Here is a 15,634-nt window from a genome sequence, read left to right as displayed (position 1 = left end):
TCTCGCCCTCCGCTTTTTCATGGGACATTTTCTAACCAGAACATGCAAACCAGTGTGTTTCTTGGAATTTCAGCTGTTGGCGGAATATCATGCAGAGGCCAGGAGATGAAGCATGAAGTCCATAAACTCCCTTGAGTGGTCTAGGGTAACTGGACTCCCTCCAGCTGCTCGGGAGGTTCTCAGCCCAGGGCAGCCTGTTGTGGCCATCTGTCGTGGCCACAGGGACGTGGCTGGTGGCTTGGCCTTTCTGAGACTCCCCACTCCCACTTGGGCGGTATGGCCTCAGGGACTTTTGCAGCTGGATTCTCTGCCTCCCGACTCTTGGGCATGGTGTGTTGTGTGCTTGGCACGGCTGGGTGGAGGCATCCTGCCTGGTCTGGACTGGCAGGGGCAGCCGTAGGCAGGGCTGAGCAAGTGTGGTGGCCTGGCGACCTCAGTGCTTCGGTAGGGGCAGTTTTGCAAAAGTCCACACGAGAAACGGCAACGTTGCTAACACAGACTTGGGCCCCTCGTAAGCCTCCCCTTGAGCGGGACCTCCTGGTGTGTCACGGTCCAGCCCATCAGCTCATACAGAGACAGTCTGGCAGGCCCTCTTAGAGCCTTTCCCGAACTAATGTATGTAGGGACTCTACAGGGAAGGGGAGAAGTATCCCCACACTGTCCGACCAGAGAGTGCCCCTCTTCTTTTCTGCAGGGCTTGTCTGGGGCAAGGGTCTCGGGACGTCCTTGGGAAACACAGCTGAGCCGGCTGGAGGGAGCCAGGCGAGCCTTAGCTTAGACTTTAAGTAGAAAGCCAGACTTCAGAATCTCCTAGCTCATTTTTCCGTGATTCCCAGAATGGCGAGGAGCAGGTACAAGTCCCACTTCTGGGAGGGAGGGCGGGCCAGCGGCTCTGGGCTTCCTGCCGCCTTGACCAGTGGGGGTGGGCGGCAGCAGTCCTCCCGGGATGGGGTCCCCACGGCTGCAGCTTTGACAAGCTGTGGCTGAGCCCCGGCGGGCATAGCGGCCGGCAGCATTGAAGATGGGCGTCCTCTGGTGGCCATCGTGACGTTCCTTCCCTGGGCAGCACACAGGGAGTTCACAGCAGGTCCGGGGTCCGCACTGTCCTTGCCTGTGGGTTGTGACCAGTGCCTGCTCTTGGCTCGTGGGCTCCTCGAGCCCCCGCCCCCTTCAGGAGCAGCTCACCTGTCACCCCCGGAGACGCTTCCTCCTCCCTTCTTTCTTGCGTCAGTCAGTACTGGTTGGGCGAGGGTAAGGGGGCTGGGCACCCCTGAGGCCGGAGGAAGAGCTCCTTGGAGCCTGTCTGGTGGGGGTGAAGCATTCTCACTTGGGTTGAACTGGCTAGTGTGGCTCTTATAAGTTCAGCTGTGCCCAGGACCTTATAGAAGTAGCCTCAGTTACTGAGCTGAGCTGAGCTCATGGCTTCCGACTTCCCACTTTGGGACCTCTGAAAATGACCGAGTCTCACGGTCACTGAACCTGTACTTGCTGGTACAGGACTTGGGTGATGTCCCCCAGGAGTATTCTGTATTACACATGTTAAAGGTAAACTTAACTTTTTGGTGAGGACACCTTGAGACTACATTTCTCAAGATTAAGTGGCCTTCGAGACGCCAGTCCTTTACCGCCACTACCCCCACTACCAAAGAAACAACAGAAACCGAGCAGAACCCCAGACCTTACAGTATAGGGTCCTCAGAGCACTTCATGAATGTATGTAGGGCTCTCCAGGAGCGGGGAGAAAACAGTTTCCCCAGGCTCATCCGACTGAGAAACCCCCTTTTCTGTAGAGCTTATCCGGGGATAAAAGGTGCCTAGGGAAATGCACCTTTTGGGGGGCAGTTTTTCTCTAGGGGATAGAAAAATGTTTAAAATTTTGCAACACTGAAAATATAACTCTAAAATTGGTCTTGGGGCGTCTTTTTTTTGAGTTGGAGTCTCTCTCTTGCGCAAGCTGAAGTGCAGTGGCATGCTCACAGCTATTGCAGTCTCAACCTTTTGGGCTGAGGCCATCCACCTCAGCCTTCTGAGTAGCTGGAAATACAGGCATGCGCCACCACTCCTGGCTAATTTTTTGACTTATTGTAGAGATGAGGCCTCGCCAAGTTGCCTGGGCTGGTCTTGAGCCCCTGGACTCGGGCAGTCCTCTTGCCTCGGCCTCCCAAAGTGCTGGGGGTACAGGCTTGAGCCACCACGCCTGGCCTGGGGTCTTGTCTGAAGAGATGCAAGACTTTTAATAGAATCCTGGCATTTGCTGCTCAGTGCTCCTTCCTTTCGTAAGAGCAAACACGTGGCAGCTTGTGGCAGCTGGATGAGCTTGCTTTTGTTAGCTGAAGAAGACGTTTTCAACTGTTTTCTTTTCCCCTTTTCCTTTGAATTTTATATGCAGCGATTACATAGCAGCGATTGGCCATCCCCTCCATGAATGGGCACCTGCAGGACTTTCTTGGGGCTCTCTAGGCTGGGAAAGTGGGACTGTCTCTTCAGCCACTGTCACTCACCAGGTGTCCCTGTGTCATTTGTGAGCCACTGGTGGTTCTTGTGTGCAAGGGACTTCCCAGCCCTCCTCTCTCTTCCCAGAGTCGGGGTGCTGGAGGACTGCTTCACCTTCCTGGGCATCTTCTTGGCCATCATCTTTTTCCCCTTCGGGTTCATCTGCTGTTTCGCCTTGAGGAAGCGAAGATGCCCCAACTGTGGAGCAACCTTTGCCTAAAGGGAACAACACGCCTGGCTTTCCTACATCCAGCTCTTTTCTAATGTAAATGTCGTGTACAATAGTTTTATTTGATTACGCTTCAGGACTGTTTTGTAAAGTGAAGTGGGAAGGAGAGGTGGCACTGCTGCCCCCATGGTCAGTGACAACTCAATAAAGCACTGCTTTTATTTTATTGCAGTCTTCGATTTGAGAAAGGTGAGAAATAATGTTTTCAATAAATGAGATTCATACCATTGTTGACCTGGTTCTGCTTATTGGGTGTTTGCACACAGCCACTTCAGTAAGGTTCTGTTATGGAAGATTCTAGCACACAGTGAAGACTGGAGGAACGTCCCCACAGCCAGCTTCAACACCCAGTCACAGTCATCTCGCATTATTCCAAATGCACAGCTCAAGGAAATATGCTTGCTTTCCAGTTCTCCTTTATTATCACAATTAAACACAATACCTTGGCATTTACAGAGCATGCACCTCGGCACCAAGGACAAGGCCAGTCTTCCCCTCCTTTGTGAGCAGGTAGTGAGTCCGGTGGTTCCGGTCTGTGAGGTGGAACCTGGGGTTGGGTGAGCAAAGGGGGCCTGCGGATTACATCTGTGGATCCTAGGTCCTATTCCACCCTGGAACAATGCCACACTGAGCACTAACGGCCAGGGTGCCCTCGTAACACACTTTTAAAACCCACACTTTGTTCCCTCCTGACTGCTCCAAGGATGGGCTTCTGTAGCCCTGCTGTGACTCCACTGAAGTGGGAGGTGCAGTGGGTCAGAGCTCCAGCCGAATGAGCGTTCTTTCCTGGCTGCAGCACCTTCTGTGGGACCAGGCCTGGTGGTGGTGTGGAGGGTGTTAACATAGTCCTGCACCAGCAACCTTCATGGGGAATGCCTGGTTTGTCCTCCCAGAAGAGGCAGGCGTGACATTGCTTGACACAGCTAGGAGGAGTCTGAAGTGTCACCCACGTGCAGTGGTCTACCTGCATTTGACCTTGACCAATTTCAAGCTTACAGGAAAATGGTATATTTCTGGAGAGACCAAGGAGCCATGATAAACAACAGCTCCAGTGCCCCCGACACAGTGAATGACCTGGCTGTGAATTTTCACCATGACCCTCTGTGCCAAAATAGGTCCAAATTACAGGCAGCCAGAGAAATTCCAGCCACAGGCTCAGGGTTGCCAGTGCAGATGCCTGATGTCAGGGCTGAAGGCCCAGACCTGAGAGAGTGGTGGCAGCTAGGCTGAAAGACCCTCCCCCTCCAACCAACAGGAGGCACACTGGCTTTAGATGCAACCTTTTGTGGGTCAGTACCTGATTCAAACACAGAGAAACTGGGACCCCAAGAAGGTTCCAGGTAAATTAGTAATGGATGCAGCTTTGGTCAACTAGCTTAGTGAAAGCACCTGGGGCCTCAACACAAGGCCCTCAGGCGCCTGTTTCCGATGTACCTGGCCTCTGTCCTAGATGGGCTGCAGCAAGTTCGGTCAGTGACTCCCGACTACCAAGTTCAGTAGCTCTTAGAGGTTATTTTAAAAGTGCTAAATATGGCTGTGATAAGGGTAAGCAAAATGTCTCAGCACTCTATAGCTCTGTTGAAATCGGAGCAGGGATGGGGCTCTTCATGTCAGGTAGGTTTACATTTGATTAAACAAAAGTTGAAAAATTTTAAGTTAAAATTATTACTTTTTTATATTTTCATAATTTATATTGCTTAAAATTATGGTTTGCATGCTGAGATGCAACATATACAATATTTTCTTTAGATAACATCATAACGCTACTTAAGACACATGCTTTATAAAATAAAACTGCAGTCTCGTTTGCATTCAGGTGCAGAAAGCCAGTCACAAAAGCACAGACTATCCCTGGCTTTTATTCAGAAAAAAATTCATAGAATAAAAGATAAAGACTGGAACCAAATTTACTGTTTTTTGGACAGAATAGGAAGAACATATTTTAAATGAGTCGCTCACTAAACTATTATTTATTTATCTTGAAGACAGAAATGTGTAAACCCAACTGTTAAATTGAGAAAATGCGTTGATTTGCTGGAGCAGGATACATTTAAAATCAGGCACCTTCTGGTGAAGCCGTACAGCAGTCACAGCACATATCAAACGGTGTAACCTATCATTGTGCCAGTGAGAACTTAGTGTGAGAGGAACCAGGAGAATTCTTGGCTGTCTTCTCATCGAATGATTGGTGCTGATCGATCATTTGTCACTGTCGGTCGGAGTTTCACAGTAGCAAAAGGGTTTTCTCCGCTGTAGGGAGAAAAAAAAATCTCTGCAGAAATGCTGCTCCGAGACAGAAATTTGATTTTAAAAGCGCTGATAACCACTGTTCTTGCTCTGAGACAACACCGCTCACCACCTCCCCACTGTGTTCAGATCCAACCACGTTTGCTGAATGTGAACATTTTGCTCGGCGGGGATTCCCTCCATGCCACCTACTACAGAACAATCCAAGATTTAAATGTTTTGGACACAAGAACCCACTCTGCTTCAGTCCTATATGGGAGTCCTATGAGGGCCGCTCTGGGATGGGTTGGCCCTTCAGGCCCTAATGCCCAGGACAGGCTAAAAGTGGGCGGTGATGGGAGCAGGTAGCTGCAGGCCCAAGGCTTTTCTTGATGGGCCTCCAGGGCTGGACACAAAAGGCCCTTCCGGGGATGCTACAGGTCACTCATTCAGGGAAAAGCAACACCGTGTGCTGAAGAGCTTCATTTAGGAAGTGACACCTACCTGAGGAAAGGCGGCTTTGCAGTCCCATTGGCATCACTCTGAGAAAGACAAAGAGGACGGTTCTAAGCCATGCATGTTTAAAAGCGCCCTGGCACCTCGATTCATTTGAAACTTCCCAGATTTACTTGAAAGAATAAGGGCACAAACAGAAAACCTTCTGGAAGGCAGTGAGGGTCCTTCCCAAGTGTCAGAACCTGGAAGGGAGCATGCCACCACCTGCGGTCAGCACGTGATGTCAAGAGCTCATGCATAAATAAACCTGTCTCCTAAACATGGTAACTCAGATTTCACAAAATCTGAGCAGCTGCGCTATGTTACAGAAGAAAACATGTACACCAAACGGAATCTCTCACTTGACCTTCAAGTGCACAGTGGTGGTGACTGGTTTGCTTTTTGGGAGCTGAATTCCGAATGATGGACAAGAAAAAACGGTAAGTAAAATCTTGCTGGTTTGGGGGATTGGTGCTGGCTGCTCGAGCCAGGGTTCTTTCAGGAAGCTCAAAAAGCGAGGAAAAGAACATGGAACCAAAGTGGAAATGACATCTGCATTCAGGAACCGCCCTAGCCCTCAGCTGCCCTGCCTGGGCCTCCAGCTCCCAGGGATGCACGGAAGGTGGTCCACAGAGCTCACGGGACCACCTCCTTCCAGCACGCTGCCACTCAGTGCTGGTCAGGGGCCAGATGTGTGTCCCTCCCTTCCTCTGTTCCAAAAGGCTTGCAGGATTTACAGTCATTCCTGCTGTTCTAAGAAATCGCAGCCAGAGCACGTGGACCTGAGTCAGGTGGCTGCCCAGGAGAGGGCAGTGTAACACCGTCTGACCAACCTGCCTGCCACACCACAGTGTCCTGACATGCCAGAAAGCCTCCCAGGGCTCCTCGTAGTTAGGGGCACACGCAGACTTCTGAACGCTTGCTTAGATGAGCTCCTCATATTCCCAGTGCCAGCCTGAGGGTGCAGGCCGTTACTAGACTCCTGTAGGACGGCCCCTACTGCATCTTGGGGGTGTACAGACTATGGGCTGGGGGCCCCGGAGCTGTGACCTCAAATCCGTCCCACCCTCCCCAGATTCCCTGGGCAGCACAGTCTCAGGGCAGCGCAGGGCGATTCAGCATCTACTTTTCGTCACTGAAGCACAAAGTCACTGCCCCACTTAGCATATCCTGCAGGGCTTTAAAGTGCTGCATAAGTGGTTTCTTCTACAGGCATGCTGAGCTTCCTCAGCAGGCCTCAGAATCAGTCCTTTCTTGTGCCACTTTCATCATGTGTGATTACAGGCTAATTTTTGATTTGTTTTAAAATATGCCAGGATGCTTGTTGCATGTGCTCAGGGAGTTAGCCATTAGTAGTGGACTGCCTAGAACAGAAAGCCAGAAGCCACAGCCAGAAGTGGAAAGCCCTCCTATGGCCCAGGGTCAGGTGGAAGGACAGCAGGGCCTGAGGGCACTTCACACCTCAGCAAACGCCCCTCAGCCCTCTGCCTCCCCTTCTCTCTGGAAACTAACTTCTTCTGCCTTGAAACACTAACTGCTTCCCACATGTAGCCTTAAGTTGATAGAAAGTACATCTTGAACTGAAAGCCAGTGATATCCTCTACCTGGGCGTCCTGGCCACAAGCAAACCTGGAGCCTGTTCAGAGCTCCTGGGCCCTGACAGGATTTTAAAATGAAAAGCACAGGAAAAAGCAACCTTTTTCTGCTACCAACTCCTGCCGAGGGGAAAGAGACAGCCTGCAACTACTCAGGTGGTAAACCTTGAGTCCCTGTGCAGGCCAGGGGCCCAGCCATTCTGCTCTCTGTGTGAAAAGGCAGGGCACACACCTGTGGCACCAAGATGCTGCCACAGCGCTTTTGAGCCATGATGGCCCAAACTGTAAACACCCAAACACCCGTCAGCAGGAGAACGAGAAACAGCTCCTGTCCACACAGCGGGACACTATAGCAATACCTGTCCACTGGAGTTGAACCTTAGGGAGGGGTTGGTCACTGGGGTGGGCTGTATGGGGAACCTTGGGGGCTGGGAACATTTTGTTTCTTGATCTGCTGCTGGGAATTTGGAGTCGCTTTGTGAAAATTCATGCACTTTTCTGTATGTGACATTCTTTATAAAATGCTTACTTAAAAGAAGTGCAGGACCTGCTCGGACAGATTTCCCTTTCACACCTGCATGTTCCTCGGGGATCTGAGACCTCAGTGCTCCTTCCCCACACAGGGGCAGCATCCCTCTCCCACGCCCTCTGACTCTAGACCAGCACGTGCTGTGACCCTGCACTTGTGGCAGCTTTATCCAGTGACCTCAAAGGACCTCTGTGACATTCTCTTAGTGTCCCTGTCTCAGCCACGGATCTCCCACTTAGCCCACTGCCGTGGCCACAACTGACCAATGTCCCCAGACCTGGCCTCCTCCCCGCTCCCTCCCTCGTCTCCAGGCCAGAGGCCTGCACTGTCCTGGGTACCCAAGGCCCACCAGGCACCGCCTGTGCACATTCTTCTCTGTACCTAATAAGACAGGAGATCATCTCAAGGCCACCAAGCAGGCGCCCAAGAGGCCAGGCAGGCCACCACGAGAGTGGAATGGGCTGCCTAAGACAGGAGTGATGGCAGACAACTACCAAGTAAGTCCCTGACTATTGCCAAGCAGGAACAGAGGGGGGGGAAGGGTACATTCTTTGTGAGTCCCCCCCCGATAACCCCCAAATCTCAAATACTTTGTGTGGACATTTGCTGACCTCCTTTTACCAGGTGTCCCATCCTCTCCCCCTTCCCGTACAGATTCTTATGGGTGTCTACCGCACAGACAGGTACCCTGGGGGGACGACTTGGTGCAGGAAAAAGGGTTAGCTCAGATCACCAAGCACAGTATGTTCCCAGGCTGCAGGCACTCATGAGCAAGGGACCCCACGGTTCAGTTAGGGTGACATGGGGTCCTCTGAGAATGCCACCTAGGGGCACTCACTGCAGAAGGCAGGGTGGAGTGATGAGATGCCCTGGGTGGCCTTGAGACCTGGCCTCCCTGGACTGCTGGGTGGAAGAGAATGTCCAGCTGGAGGTCAGTTACTAATAATAGAAGGAGCCCTACCTGATCCCTGTCTTCCCTGTAACACCTCATTCCAGTCCTTGTCTGTGGGCCAGCTTGTCTCCCAGTTCACCCTCTGCTCTAGCCCAACCCTTTTATTCTATAAATGGGGACCTGAGGCCTAAATAGGGAAAAGACAACTGCTATGAATCACTGGGATCTTTTTGGAAGCCAAGGAGCCCACGTTGTGACGTAAACAAAGATGCTTGTGGGGCTCAGGGTCATGGCAAACATGCAATTTGAAATGAGGGCTTACTTCCAAGGTTAGGAAGGAACCAAGACTTCCTCAGTTGCAGCTAAGGTAGAGACATATGACCTGTGGCAAGCCCCTGGGCCACCTGGGTAAAAGTTCTTCCTGTCACGGGACAGCCCTGGAGACTCCAGGTAAGTGGGCTCAGGGGATTCTGTGCTATGAAGGATGGCTCCCAGCACACCCGAGCCTCAGTGTTGCAGCGTTTAGAAAAACTACATGTAGCTGGGCTCGGTGGCTCAGCCTGTAATCCCGCGCCTTTGGGAGGCTGAGGCGAGTGGATTGCCTGAGCCCGCGGGTTCGAGACCCACCTGGGCAGCGAGATCTCATCTCTACAATAAATCAAAAAATCAGCCGGACGTGGTAGCGCATGCCTGTAATTCCGGCTACTCAGAAGGCTGAGGCGGAAGGATCGCTGGAGCCCAGCAGGTCGAGGCTGCGGTGGCCGGGAGTGGCCACTGCACTCCAGTCTGGGCGACAGAGTGAGACTCTAACTCAAAAAAAAAAAAAAGTTACAATGCTTTGCCAGCTCTCATGGATCCCAGCATTTGGTCTGAGAAATAACATTTTCCCTAACACCACCAGCTGGATTAAACGTTTTAGTTAAGGAAGGAGAAATTAATTCAGTTGGGTGTAAGAACTCTGATATACACATCCCAGGACGGTGTCTCCAGCCCTTGAGGGGGCCAGAGTTCCCTCTGACCATCACATTATGGATCAGGTGTCTAATGGGACACTGTTCTGCTTATGTGATCTATACTTGACTAACCTATATGGTAGCTGCCAGCTGTATGTGCCTATTTAAATGAAAAGCAATTAAAATTAAAAATATGATCTCTTCATTGTACTTTCTGCTCTTCAAGTGTCCACTTTCCCATGTGCTCAGTGGCTGCTGGTCTAGGCAGGGCGGTTCTGGAAAATTTCTGTCTATCCATGAATTTCCCAATTTTACTGATGAAAGCACTTCTTGTTCTCCCCGCTCCCGACAGGCTTCTTGCTGCTATGGCAAGAGGCTGCCACGGCCAGGTGCCCTGTAAAAAGGCAGTTTACTTGCTCCTGAGTTACCCTCCCTGGAGTAGCCTGATTCTTCCGCACACCTGCCTACACACCCTGGCTGTGTTCCTAGCACTCATGAAATGTAGGAGCCCAACAGAAGGAACAGTGTCAGCAGAGGATGATGTTGGGGACAGAGCTGTGTCCCACTTGCAGTTTGCATGGGATCTTCAACAGCACACAGGTGGCCACAGTGTGTGTCTTACCAGGAAAGAGTGTGCACTTGTGGAGGCACTGATGGCTGCTCTTTGAGATTTTAGAGCTGAATTTTTCAGTTGGCCTTAGAGATGTTGTCATTTTGCTGTGCTGTCCCCTTTCCTCCATTTCCCAATGCCCCTAAATCCATTGACCTCTCCGGATGACTGAGTACAGGCCATACTCAGAAAGGGTGTGAGGGCACTACTGGTTGGAGCCTCACCCCGTCACCGGCACCAACCCCTCGATGGATGGCAGCAGTAAGCAAGGGCTTGCCTAACTCATATAAATGTATTTAACGTGTCCTGAGAAAACGTGATGCTTCCACACTGTAGGGTAGGATGAAGTGGGAGGTTAAAATATCCATCTATATATCTAAAGGCAGACAGACTTTCATATCTCAAAGGAAAGATAATGAAATGTTAACAGCACTTATCCTGGAGGTAAATTTTTAACCAAAATTCTTTTCTTTCTCTTTTTTATTTGAGTTGGAGTCTCACTCTGTTACCCAGACTGGAGTGCAGTGGCCCGGCCACCGCAGCCTTAACCTGCTGGGCTCCAGCGATCCTTCCGCCTCAGCCTTCCAAGTAGCTGGAACTACAGGCGCGCGCTACCACGCCCAGTTAATTTGTTGATTTATTGTAGAGATGAGGTCTCACCAAGTTGCCCAGGCAGGTCTCGAACCCGTGGGCTCAGGCAATCCACTCACCTCAGCCTCCCAACGCGCGGGATTACAGGTTGAGCCACCGAGCCCGGCTCAAAATTCTTTTAAAAATACTTTTCTGTTTTCCAAAATTTCTACCAAAAAAAGTTCCCAGGTTATTTTTATAGCAGAAAAAGTGTTATTTTAAAAGTATGTTAAATAAGGGGGTAATTATTACATATTTAGTTTTTACAAGGGACCCTGACCTGAACTTGGCTCTTTAACTAAAACCTATAGCTGTGACTGCCAGGTGAATTTAAAAAGGAAGCCTTATGTCAGCATGTTTAATGCATCCAGAAGATGGCAACATTTGGGTGAAAATGCAAATCCTCAGGAGATTGGATCCAGGACCCCTGGAGGATACAAAATCCTGGAATGCTCATGTCTGATATAAAATGGCTTAGTATTTGCTGTAATCTACGCACATCCTCTGTGTACTCTAGTGATCTTTAGGCTCTTCCTGATGCCGAACACAATGTAAGTGCCATGTGAATAGTTGCTAAACTGTATCATTAGCCTTCTATACTTCTGTCTTTTCCATCTGTGGTTGGTTACATTCACAGATGTGGAACCTATAGATACAGAGGGCTGACTGCATGTTAAAACTTACACGTGTTTACTTAAAGTGGCATGGGATTGCCTAATAAATGATGTGAATTCTAGAGCTCATCCTTATTTTTGTCTTAAGAGTGAAACAATTTATCAATTTGATTATTTTGTATTAGAGCCTTAGGCAACATTTTCACCAGAAAGCCATTTCTTTCCATGCTTAATATAGTAAAATCGTAACACATATAAATACTCCCAATGAAGGACAACTTTTCCCCCCCATGTTAATCTATTTAAATCAAAGTAAGGAGGTTTCTCAAATGGCAAGTGCTTTAAAAAACCTGAACAGGAAGCGAGAGAATTGCCTGAGCTCAGGGTTTGAGACCAGCCTGAGCAACATGGTGAGACCTTGCCTCTACAATAAATCAAAAAATTAGCTGGGCATGGTGGCATGTGCCTGTGGTTCCAGCTACTTGGAAGGCTGAGGTGGAAGGATCACCTGCAGGTTGAGGCTGTAGTGGCCGTGAGCGTGCCACTGCACTTCAGCCTGGGTGACAGTGAGATTCCGACTCAAAAAGAAAACCTCAACAAATTTCCTCTTTAATGTATATAGTTGTACCTATAGGACCTTGGTTATTTATTTATTCAGAATCTCAAAACAATTCCATTTTTTCTAGTACTTAAATGTATAACTTAATTTCTGAGAAGAATGCTTTTCTTTCTTTTCTTTTTTTGAGTTGGAGTCTCACTCTGTCACCCAGGCTGGAGTGCAGTGGCATGCTCACAGCCACCGCAGCCTTGACCTGCTGGGCTCAGGTGCTCCTTCTGCCTCAGCCTTCCAAGTAGCTGGAACTACAGGTGTGTGCCACCATGCCTGGCTAATTTTTTTGGATTTATTGTAGAGATGAGGTCTTGCCAAGTTCCCCAGGCTGGTCTCAAACCCCTGGGCTCAGGCAGTCCTCGTGCCTCAGCCTCCTAAAGTGCTGGGATTACAGGCGTGAGCCACCACACCCGGCCAGAATGTTTTACTTTTTAATATTGGCATATTAAAGATCTAGAGCTCAAAATTATAGAAATTATTGAAAAATGATTCCAAAGTATGTAAGACTGAGTAAAGCAGCCAAATAAAGGAGAACTGCTCTCAGAGTCAAGAAGGCAGAACAGCAATTGTCCCACATAGCTACATCAGTCAGTCACAGGAGCTACCATTTTTTTGTCTCTGTAGTAACTCCTGTCACCCCTTCCATCTCCATGGGTTGGAGACAGCCACCATCTCATACTAGATGACTGCACAGCCTCAAAGCTGCCTGCAGGTCTGCCCGGCAGGGGTGGTGGTGGTGGTGGTGGAGCTAGGACCAAACAGCCCAGACTCCTGCGGCCACTTCTCCAGCTGCTGCCCCAGCCCTGACCCTGACACCACAGACACCACAGCTCTCAGGCCTTAGGTTTTCCAGAAGTGCATCCTTCAGGGCATGGCTCTGATGCTTTCCTCCAAGATGATACTTTCACCCTCTGAGACTTCTCCTCCTTTGTCATCCTCTTCACCCCATGAACACTGTGTTTTGCAGTCCCATATGTCTTTCACTGGACTCCACTCCTGGATTGATCTTCCTCCTACCCATGTCCCAAGGGCCCAGCACAGGCTCTGGACCACAGTAAGCTGGCCAGTGAATGCTAGGTGGAGAATGCAAACAGGACAGTCTCATCTCATTCACAAAAATCTCCCACATGACACACCTTCACTTTCCACTTGATTGTGTTTACAAAAGAAGTCTGGTTGGCCCCAGTAGTTTGCTACCACCGGAATATTAGCTGCCATGAGTTATAAATATGGCCTCACTTTAGCATCAACTCCATACCTGTTTGAAGTGCTAAATGTGCCTTTTTATAGTTTACCATTAAGTGCTAATTCATTATTCTAACACATGGAGAATCAATGACAACTGAAATCACAAGAATTCACACAAGAATGGTATTTTCATCACACGTTTGAGGCTTTTAAATGTTATTATATGAAACAAAATTATTCTTATTATTTTTGAGTCAGAGTCTGCATGCTAACTGCTACCACAGGCTCAATCTGCTGGGCTCAGGAGATCCTTCTGCCTCAGTCTTCCAAATAGCTAGGACTACAGGTATGCACCACCAGGCCTGGCTAATTTCCTGATTAATTATAGAGATGAGGTCTCACCCTGTTGTGTAGACTGGTCTCAAACTCCTGGGCTCAGACAGTACTCTTACCTTGGCCTCCTAAGTGCTGGGATTGTAGGCGTGAACCACTGTACCCAGCTGAAACCAAAAACCTAAGGCTGCTAAGATGAAAGACTGAAAGCCTTCTAGCTTGTGAGATAGACATAGGGGACCAAGGCAGTGGAGATGTCTGTGTGTGATGGGCGTTGGGCAAACAGTGGGCCATGGGATGTGCACTTCTGCCTGGAGTCAGGGCACAGGATCGCTGGCAGCACCTCCCATGGAGGAGGCTGAAGCCCACATGGCTGAGGGCAGGAGCTGAGGCAGAAAGGGTGGTAGTGGCACCCACGTGGGCCAGCTGTGGTGGTGGAAGCCACAGAGCACTGGGTCGTCCTCAGCAGGTAGCCCCAACAGCCCTCCACGTCAGGGTCCTCGGGAAAGTGGTAAAAGCTCTGCTGCCTAGGGAAGTGGGAGGCCCCTTTTACAACCTGTCGATCACCAGCAATCTTAGCATCTCCATACAGCCGCCTGAGACTGACAGAATGTCAGCATTCAGCCAACATAGAGGTTTAAAATATAGCTAGGTCACACTTAAAAACTACCAATGTCAACTAAGGAATAATGTGTCATTATTAATTACATCAATGCTTAAAACCAGGATTTCTCAATTTATCCAATTCCTTGTAGTAAAAACTACTGCATTGAAGCTTTCTTCATCAAGCTTTATCTACAAGGTAAATGTACTGAAAATAATACATTTTCATTTTCTAAAACTGGTTATTGTCTGTGTTGGTCAAAGTGTCATTGTTTTCATTTATAATTCCATGGCTAACTATAATTTTTGGGCACCTTAAAAGGCATACAACCTGCCAAGCATGGTGGCTCAAGCCAGTAATCCAACACTTTGGGAGATTGAGTCAAGAGGGATTGCCTGAGCCCAGGGCTTTGAGACCAACTTGGGCAACTTGCGAGACCTTGTCTCTACAAAATAAATAAAAAAATTAGCCAAGCATGGTGGCATACACCGTAGTCCCAGTTACCTAAAAGGCTGAGGTGGAAGGATCACCTGAGCCCAGCACGTCGAGGTTGTGGTGGCTGTGCCACTGCACTCCAGCCTGGGTGACAGAGTGCGACTGACTCAAAACAAACAAACAAAAAACTTCATACAACCTTAATAAAGCAGTGGGGCTAGGCAGTTATCAACAGCTGCTAATATCACAAAGAGAGATGACCAGACCTCCAGATGTGCCTACTCCAGCAGCAAAAGGCTCTAACACAACAGAACAGGAAAACAAACAAAATAACAACATAGACCCTGAACTATTAATTTACCAGAAAGATAGGAAAAATAAGGGAATACAGTAAAGGACATCATGTGGAACTACTCAGCAAAATGCAGACTGGGAGACACCCTCCAGGACAAACAACTGGTTCTCCTACACACAGAGTGCAAGGAAAAAGGGACAGAAGGGGAGACAGAAAAAGGCTCATGACATTTATCAGTCAATTACAATGTAGGGAGCTGATATGGACTAGACTCAATAACTGTATTATAAACAGTTTTTAGGCTAGGGGCAATAGCTCATGTTCATACTTCTAGCACTTTGGAAGGCCGGAGAATTACTTGAGCCCAGGAGTTTGAGACTAGCCTGAGCAACATAGTGAGACCCGATCTCTACAAAAATAAAAAAAAATTAAAAAATTAGCCAGGCTGGACACGGTGGCTCAAGCCTGTAATCCCAGCACTCCTGAAGGCTGAGCCCACGGACTGGAGACCAGCTCGTGCAAGTTGGCGAGACCTCGCCTCTACAATAAATCAAAAAATTAGCCAGGCACAGTGATGTATGCCTATAGTTCCAGCTTCTTGGAAAGCTGAAGTGGAAGGATCGCCTGAGCCCAGCAGGTCGAGGTTGCAGTGTCCATGAGCAGTGTGCCACTGCATTCCACCCTGAGTGACAGAGTGAGACTCCAATGCAACAAAGAAAAGTAGCAAGGCACAGTGGCGTGCGCCTATAGTCCCCCAGCTAATAATCCCTCAATTTTTAAATGAGACAATCAGATACTGGAACTAACTATTTGGTGATGTTTATTGTCAGTTTTTAAAGCTATGATACTGGTATTCTGGTTATATATATATATTTTTTTTTTTTTTTTTTTTTTTTTTTTTTT

The 15,634-nt window shown here is 48.9% G+C and overlaps 1 protein-coding gene across 1 annotated transcript in view; it reads right to left on the bottom strand.

Moving 5' to 3' along the window:
• Positions 1–4,565: 4,565 nt before the first annotated feature.
• The window catches only part of BAIAP2L1 (BAI1 associated protein 2 like 1), a 94,649-nt gene continuing 83,580 nt past the window's right edge, over positions 4,566–15,634 (bottom strand). The window contains exons 13-14 of the mRNA XM_008072899.2: positions 5,453–5,490; positions 4,566–4,972 (exon numbers count right to left, since the gene is read on the bottom strand). Coding sequence (XP_008071090.2) covers positions 4,897–4,972; positions 5,453–5,490 — 114 coding nt within the window. The 3' untranslated portion in view covers positions 4,566–4,896. The remainder of the gene's footprint in view (positions 4,973–5,452; positions 5,491–15,634) is intronic.

Source organism: Carlito syrichta, unplaced genomic scaffold (genome assembly GCF_000164805.1).
Source record: "Carlito syrichta isolate Samal-C Ts95f unplaced genomic scaffold, Tarsius_syrichta-2.0.1 Scaffold315497, whole genome shotgun sequence".
Taxonomy (NCBI): Eukaryota; Metazoa; Chordata; class Mammalia; order Primates; family Tarsiidae; genus Carlito; species Carlito syrichta.
Note: the sequence above shows the minus strand (reverse complement) of the source record. Positions and strands in the feature narration are given on the sequence as shown.